The sequence below is a fragment of the Salvelinus namaycush genome, chromosome 3 (genome assembly GCF_016432855.1).
Source record: "Salvelinus namaycush isolate Seneca chromosome 3, SaNama_1.0, whole genome shotgun sequence".
NCBI classification, from domain to species: domain Eukaryota; kingdom Metazoa; phylum Chordata; class Actinopteri; order Salmoniformes; family Salmonidae; genus Salvelinus; species Salvelinus namaycush.
The window spans coordinates 51,701,947-51,710,594 of record NC_052309.1 but is presented as its reverse complement, the minus strand read 5'-3'; the positions used below and the strand labels follow the sequence as shown (position 1 = coordinate 51,710,594).

General features: G+C 42.7%; 1 protein-coding gene across 1 annotated transcript; it reads right to left on the bottom strand.

Annotated features, from left to right (window-relative positions):
- Positions 1–4,189: 4,189 nt before the first annotated feature.
- On the bottom strand, positions 4,190–8,332 carry bod1 (biorientation of chromosomes in cell division 1). Its single transcript, XM_038978399.1, has 4 exons — positions 7,876–8,332; positions 7,539–7,663; positions 4,808–5,010; positions 4,190–4,671 (listed from the first exon to the last, which is right to left on the bottom strand). The coding sequence occupies exons 1-3, from the start codon at positions 8,011–8,013 to the stop codon at positions 4,809–4,811; spliced, it is 465 nt and encodes a 154-aa protein (XP_038834327.1). The 5' UTR covers positions 8,014–8,332; the 3' UTR covers positions 4,190–4,671; position 4,808.
- Between the last annotated feature and the right edge of the window lie 316 nt (positions 8,333–8,648).

Genomic DNA, 8,648 nt, shown 5'->3' with positions numbered 1-8,648 from the left:
AGTATAAAATAATGCAATTTCAACTAAATAAATGTGAATGCAATATACAGGTAACTGACAAAATACAGGAAACACCAATATAAAGTTTCTTAATTAATTGGGTGTTGGGCCACCACAAGCCAGAGCAGCTTCAATGCACCTTGTCATATATTCTGCAAGTGTCTGGAACTCTATTGGGGGAATGCAACACCATTCTGAGAAATTCCATAATTTGGGGTTTTGTTGATGGTGGTGGAAAACGCTATCTCAGTCACCACTCTAGTGTTCAATTGGGTTGAGATCTGGTAACTAAGACAGCCTTGGCATATGGTTTACATTGTTTTCATGCTCATCAAACCATTCAGTGACCACTTGTGCCCTGTGGATGGGGACAATGTCATCCTATGGGGGGCATGGCCATGGTAGCCAAAATAATTGCCTGCCCAGCATTTTTAAACATGACCCTAAGCATGATGGGATGTTAATTAACTCATGGACCACACCTGTGTGGAAGCACCTGCTTTCAATATACTTTGTATCCCTCATTTACTCAAGTGTTTCCTATATTTTGTCAGTTAACTATAGCTCAGTATTTGTATTATTTATTTTCTACAGTTTTTTTGCTCATCTTTATCAAGGGTGCCAATCATTTTGGACCTGACCGTATGTCCTCCATCAAACTTTTAAAAGAGGATTGCACCTATATATCCCCCCTAATCACTACACCACAGATTTTAATACACATTATGTCTGCATATTCCCTGGCTGAAGTGGAGAGAAGAGACTGAGGAACTTGTGCCTAGTGGTAAAAGTGACCTTGCCTGGATCCGGCAACCTCAGTGTGCCACTTTATGTAATGAATCCCCCTACTAATGTGTGATAAAAATCTGAGGGGCAATAAAATGAACAGATGCACTAAGGCTTTGCAGAGGAACGGGGATTTAATTGTTGTGGCTTGGGCTTCTGAGAGCCAGAACTCTGGGACCAACGTGCAGCTGTGCTCTAATGGGGGTAAGGGGAGGGGCGTAGGGTGTGACTTTATCTCCCCTTTGTCCTCTTTCAATAATAACTCTGGTGATTTATAATGTCCTGAAGACAATTGCAACGTCAACTGAGACTTCCCCACCCAAGATGTGCAGTGAACACACAAGTTCACACTGTATTACCTGTGCCCCCCAAGGACCCCAAATTGAATTGCTGCAGCTCTAAGGCCAAAAGTGCTGTGTCACTTGGTTCCTTACACAATGCACTGTTCAACCATGTGTGTCATTTGCATTTGACATTTTAGTCATTTAGCAGACGCTCTTATCCAGAGCGACTTACAGTAGTGAGTGGATACATTTTTATTTGTACTGGTGTCCTCTCTCATCAGTGAGTGATTGGGTACATCTGTGGATTTGAGTTTCTTACACTTGATGATAAATGATTTACTTGCTATGTCCTACAAATATGATAAAAACCTTGAATTTATCATTATCATTATGCAATATGAACAATTCCAATTAGGGAGTCATGATTGCATGTCATGATTTGTTGCCCAAGTATAGACAAAATAGTGGTAGTAGCCAGTGCCAGAGCCGAGGGACAACAATTAACCCCACAGGCGACCAGCTATCTCCCAATTAATACCCCTTCCTGTTGTATTGGTTGCATACATTGTTCTTCGCCAGAAATGATACATCATACTTTGTCAACTATGTCAAGCCAGACACAAGAGACGCGGCTAGAGGATGATGTCCCTTAGCTAGTTTGGATCACTATGCCCCCTTTGTGGGTTTTGCCGTACATTTGAGATACTGCCAAAGCATCTGCTTCAGCACAGCCTTGTGTTGCCCTGTACACTGTACAGTACTCCTCCATTGTGTGGGAGGAAGATGCAGTTGTTGTGAGAGTTCTGAAACACAACTCGGTCATCACTTGACCTTTACTATTCAGAAAAAAAAGTATTGTGTTCAGACCATCTGGTCGTAAGTTGCCATTGCTTTTAATTAAGTTACTGGTATTATGCGTGTGTAATAAGTGGATTTACTTGACTTAGCCTAAATGCAACGAGTATTAGTCGATAATCCCAACCACGTACTATGACCTGCATAACAGGTACAGACAAGAGGGAGTGAGGACGAGAGACTTCCAGCTAGAGTGCAACGGAGCCAGGTCATTCAATTCCTCACCCGGATTTCTGATTACTCACGCCAGACAGCTGACAATTGTAGTGTTAAAATCAGGACAAGATTGGATTTCCCCAGATGGAGGAACTGTGGCAAAGCATCTTAACTAGCATGAGCAGACACTGACGTCAGGGGGGGGGGCTGGAGTCGCGTAGCCTTGGGCCTGGTCTCTGTAAGCCTGACACGGCAGTAAGACTTCCACCAGGACCTTTTATTCAATATGTGTGTGTGTACTGTGTACGTATGTGTTGGGGGGGTAGTTAACTTTCACTAGGTGACACTTCTCTTAGCAACCAACAAATGAGCTATATTCAATGTCCAATATGTCACTAGTATCCACTTGCCCTAAATGCTTATCGATCTACTACACTCCCCCAACGTATTTATTCGGACAGTGAGGCTAAAGCTTTTCACTTGGCGCTATACTCCAGCATTTTGGATTTGCGATCAAATGTTTCATATGAGGTGACAGTACAGAATGTCACCTTTTATTTTGATGGTATTTTCATACATATCTGTTTTACCGTTTAGAAGTGAAAGCACTTTATGTATATAGTCCCCACATTTGAAGGTGTCATAAGTATTTGGGCAAATCCCCTTATATGTGTATATAAGTGGTCAAAAATGTAGTATTTGGTCCCATAGCCCTAGCACGCAATTACTACATCAAGCTTGTGACTCTACAAACTTGGATGTGTTTGCAGTTTGTTTTGGTTGTGTTTCAGATTATGTTGTGCCTAATAGAAATAAATGGTAAATAATGTATTGTGTCATTTTGGAGTCACTTTTATGGTTAATAAGAATAGAGTATGTTTCTGAACACTTCCACATTAATGTGGATGCTCCCATGATTACAGATATTAATGAATGAAACGTGAATAATGTTGAGTGAGAAAGTTAGAGGTATAAATATCATACCCCCCCCAAAAAGGCTAACCTCCACTGTCATTGGTAAAATTAGCATGTCTCAGGGGTATGATCTTTGTGCCCATGTATCTATATATGCAAATTTGTCAAAAAATGTATGACAGACACCTTCAAATGGGGGGACTAGATACATAACGTGCTATCATTTCTAAACGGTAAAACATATGTATGAAAATACCCTCAAATAAAAGGTGACATTCTGTAGTCATGAAACATTTGATCTCAAATCCAAAATGCTGGATTATAGAGCCAAGAAATGTTTTAGCTTCACTGTCCAAATAAACACACAGAGGAGTGTATATATAATTTCCTTCTGACATTCTTTTGACTTTTCTCCTACTACTTGTACAAAGACCAGGAGAGCGAAGAAAACTCATTCTGTTGTGTCGGGTGTGTGGAAGTATCTGATATTTAAAAAAAGACAACAGAAAGGCCTGCTTGCCAGTTCTCAGTGATGCAGCATAGAGGGCCTGCTAGTCTGCACGTCCTCAAAGGCGAGGTGGTGAAAGACAGAAGCAGCTCTATCAATTGAACCTTTGTCCCAGCCAGGTGGGAACACTCTGCACAGCTCATCCAGAGCCCCTCGTCCCCTTCCTGGGGGCTGCATCTTAGGGCCATTGAGCTAAGCCTCTCCTACACAGCCGAGGGTAGCAAGAGAAATATAGCATGGATGTGGAGACAGCAACATACCGTGCCCCCAGGCACTGCCAATCACCTTGCACCCTGTCTGCTCAGAGAAATGCCAACAAACCTGTCAGAGGCAGCCTGTTGGGTCCCCCCTGGGAGCTAGTTTCATAACCTGGGTTGTACTCCAGATGTCAAGTCTCAAATTGGCAAAGACTGTAGCACCCTTTTATGGCTAAGGTTTTGCCCAGGACTGTGTGCTCTATAATGAACACATTGCACCTCCCTCCCCTCAAGAGATCTCACGGATTGTGCTCCGGATGGCTCCAAATTGGATAATAATGCTGAGATCATTCTCATCTAAAAAGAATATAGTCAAATGTAGCAGAGGTATGGATCATTTAATCTAGGCTAACTCAGCAATGAAGTCTTACAATGGCCAGTACAGCACATGTTCTATTGACCCAGTTTAAAAATGAAAGGGCAGTGTAAACATTTCTACCAAATCATTTATTGTTTAAAACATTTATTTACAAAATTCACAAAAGAAACTGGCAAAACAATTGGGGGGAAAAAATCAGTTAGCAAACATTACGAACAATGACTACTTCTAGCTTTTAAGAAATAAAAGTGACCATTCTATTGTTAATTCAATAACCACAAATGCAATTTAAATCAGAGCAATTCATACAACTTTATCTGGAAGTAAAAGATGGTATATTTAGCCAATTGTGCTAGCTACACAAAGTGTCATTTTGCACGATTCCTTCTGTGACTTGGTAGTTGGTACGCATTGACAGCTAAAATCCATGGCTTGGTTTCTCCACATGAAGAATGACTAAGAGTTGTGGAAACCTCTTGCAAAGCCCCTGCGCCATGATACCTCCACACTAGTTTTAAAAGTTGGAGTTCCTTGTCCAGTCTGATGGAGCTCTAGAAAAGTCTACCTTTAGCAGAAGACGTTCCTCTGCACCTGAAATAAAGACAAATGACAAACTGAGAACCTGAAACATTCTGAGGAGATTATAGTTCAATACCTATAGATTTTCCCATGATTTGTATGTTTATGTTGATTTCAGCAATCTTGACCACAGGTGTGACACACTGACCTCATGGTGTTTTGGGTCCAGTGTGGCTTGGAGCCTCTTGCTGTTCTGTCTCTGATGGAGTGTTGGATGGTCCCTCTTCCTTCTTCTCAGCAGACAGGAAGTCGTGAATGGCTTCCTCAATGTGGGGCCTGAAGGTGTGGTTAAGCTTGGGATCCACCACCTGGGTGATGATTCTGTCCACTCCGGACTCCAGCATACCTGACCTGACATACCACAGAGACAATACATATGACTGTCACATATACCCTAAATCCGTAAACATGGGCACCCTCATAGATATTATCCTGACCAACTTGCATTCCAAATACACCTCTGCTGTTTTCAACCAGGATCTCAGCGATCACTGCCTCATTGCCTGCATCTGCTATGGGTCCACGGTCAAACGACCACCCCTCATCACTGTCAAACGCTCCCTAAAACACTTCTGCGAGCAGGCCTTTCTAATCGACCTGGCCCAGGTATCCTGGAAGGATATTGACCTGATCCCGTCAGTCGAGGATGCCTGGTCGTTCTTTAAAAAGTAATTTCCTCACCATCTTAAATACACATGCCCCTTTCAAAAAATGTAGAACTAAGAACAGATATAGCCCTTGGTGCACTCCAGACCTGACTGACCTTGACCAGCACAAAAACATCCTCTGGCGGACTGCAAAAGCATCGAATAGCCCCCGTAACAATAAACTGTTCAGGGAAGTCAGGAACCAATACACGCAGTCAGTCAGGAAAGCAAAGGCTATCTTTTTCAAACAGAAATTTGCATCATGTAGCTCTAACTCCAAAAAGTTTTGGGACACTAAAGTCCACGGAGAACAAGAACACCACCTCCCAGCTGTCCACTGTACTGAGGCTAGGTAACACGGTCACCACCGATAAATCCATGATAATCGAAAATTTCAATAAGCATTCCTCTACGGCTGGCCATGCTTTCCTCCGGGCTACCCCAACCCCGGCCAACAGCTACTTGCCCAAGCCTCCCCAGCTTCTCCTTCACCCAAATCCAGATAGCAGCTGTTCTGAAAGAGCTGCAAAACTGGACCCGTACAAATCAGCTGGGCTAGACAATCTGGACCCTCTCTAAAATGATCCGCCGCCATTGTTGCAACCCCTATTACCAGTCTGTTTAACCTCTCTTTCATATCGTCCGAGATCCCTAATGATTGGAAAGCTACCGCGGTTATCCCCCTCTTCAAAGGGGGTGACACTCTAGACCCAAACTGTTATAGACCTATATCCATCCTGCCCTGCCTCTCTAAAGTCTTCGAAAGCCAAGTTAATAAACAGATCACTGACCATTTCAAATCCCACCGTACCTTCTCCACTGTGCAATCCGGCTTCCGAGCTGGTCACGGGTGCACCTCAGCCACGCTCAAGGTACTAAACGATATCATAACCGCCATTGATAAAAGACAGTACTGTGCAGCCGTCTTCATCGACCTGGCCAAGGCTTTCGACTCTGTCAATCACCGCACTCAATAGCCTTGGTTTCTCAAATGACTGCCTCGCCTGGTTCACCAACTACTTCGCTGACAGAGTCCAATGTGTCAAATCGGAGGGCCTGTTGTCCGGACCTCTGGCCGTCTCTATGGGGGTGCCACAGGGTTCAATTCTCAGGCCGACTCTTTTCTCTATATATATCAATGATATATCCACCTCTATGCAGACAACACCATTCTGTATACATCTGGCCCTTCTTTGGACACTGTGTTAACTAACCTCCAAACAAGCTTCGATGCCATAAAACACTCCTTCTGTGGCCTCCAAATGCTCTTAAACGCTAGTAAAACCAAAGGCATGCTTTTCAACCTTTCGCTGCCCGCACCCGCCCGCCTGACTAGCATCACTACCCTGGACGGTTCTGACCTAGAATATGTGGACAATTACAAATACCTAGGTGTCTGGCTAGACTGTAAACTCTCCTTCCAGACTCATATTAAACATCTCCAATCCAAAGTCTATGCTAGGTAAAGCTCCACCTTATCTCAGCTCACTAGTCAAGATAACAACACCCACCCGTAGCACGCGCTCCAGCAGGTATATCTCACTGGTCATCCCCAAAGCAACCACCTCCTTTGGCCGCCTTTCCTTCCAGTTCTCTGCTGCCAGTGACTGGAACGAATTGCAAAAATCGCTGAAGCTGGAGACTTATATTTCCCTCACTAACTTTAAACATCAGCTGTACATAGCCCATCTGTAAATAGCCCACCCAATCCCCATATTGTTTTTATTTACCTTTCTGCTCTTTTGCACACCAGTATCTCTACTTGCACATAATCATCTGTTCATTTATCACTCCAGTGTTAATCTGCTAAATTGTAATTACTTCGCTACTATGGCCTATTTATTGCCTACCTCCTCACGCCATTTGCACACACTGTATATATAATTTATTTTTTCCTATTGTGTTATTGACTGTATGCTTGTTTATTCCATGTGTAACTCTGTTGTTGTTTGTGTCGCACTGCTTTGCTTCGTCTTGGCCAGGTCGCAGTTGTAAATGAGAACTTGTTCTCAACTAGCTTACCTGGTTAAATAATGGTGAAATAAAAAAAAATACTGGCATTAAAAGGAACACCTGATTGCAATCCAGACTGGGTACATGATCTTAACCATTCATGTGCAGATGGCACTGTCTTTGGCTTGAGAAAGTGATTTAATTGTTATGTACTGTCAACAATTACAATGCATTAGACATTTACAAGCAGAATTATAATCATATATCGTAGCTACTCACTGCACGACGCTTTGTCTTAGCACATTTCGCACTTGATTTTTGTTGATTGATGGGTTCCAGTCTTGAGTGTTCAAATGAGTAGAGACGAAGTTGTCAACTTTCTGTCGTAGATTCTGGTAGGCAGGCTGATGACAACAATGACAGAAGCACATCATTTACGTTACCCATTGATCAATAGCCGCAACATTTCCAACAGCTGGCTAGCTAGTTAGCTAAGCTAAAAACAACAACAAGGTGGGACAAATAAAGCGGAAACTATTTGCTAGCTAACGTTAAATAGCAGGCTTAAAGGAACGTTGATAGCTAGTTAGAAAAAGTTGAAAGCTAGATTAGCTACCTTTGTATCCACATCTGCCAGGCAGTCTCTGCGGAACTCGTCGAACAGGCCTCGGTTCTTGAGATGTTCCACGATGAGCCCGATGAGTTGCGGATCTCCGGGGGGAAGATTCACTGCGTTACCGGCACCCTCCGCCATACCTATGTTTGTTGAATTTCAGCCCGCCAATGAGTTTTGTACATATAGATGTGTAGCAGTATCGATATAATTTCAAGAAATTACACAAAATAACTGCTGGTGGCTCTAAAACCTAGCTACATTATTTAGAGGTGTACACAAGTACCAACATGCTTTGCAATAGGAAGTCTCTTACATTGGGTGCGTTCGTAAATTAATCAGTTATTCTGCTCTCTGCATACTCAGACGGGAGTGCTCTGAAATCGGAGTAGATAGCCAGAGCGAATTTACCAACGTGCCCATTGCGTCTTCTTCTTTAACATTTTATGTTACGGGCATGATAGTCGACTACACCTATTGGTGTATTTCCGCCACCTACTGTACGGGTTATTAAAAAATATATTACATTGCGGGAAGAGGCACATTGGATCTTGGGATATGTAGTATTTAACTTAGCTAGTTTTACCTTTAGTTTTGGTTTACAGAGGGAATGAACTGTATTTTCTTTTCATGGTTACACACAGTTCTGCCTAAAAACGACCAAATATGCTGATGACAATGACTATGACCAGATAATTTGCATGATAATTTTTGAGGAAACAGGTGATATAGAGCACTACAGTATGAGTCATAATACCCATAACACCTAGCAGTCA

Bases quoted from the DNA above. Each gene is read 5' to 3' on its own strand.
- bod1 (XM_038978399.1), bottom strand. From the start codon at position 8,013: ATGGCGGAGGGTGCCGGTAACGCAGTGAATCTTCCCCCCGGAGATCCG. The intron at 7,664-7,875 runs GTAGCTAATCTA...TGTTGTCATCAG, and splicing joins TGGCAGATGTGGATACAAAG to CCTGCCTACCAGAATCTACG. The intron at 5,011-7,538 runs GTGAGTAGCTAC...GTGGTATGTCAG, and splicing joins CTAAGACAAAGCGTCGTGCA to GTCAGGTATGCTGGAGTCCG.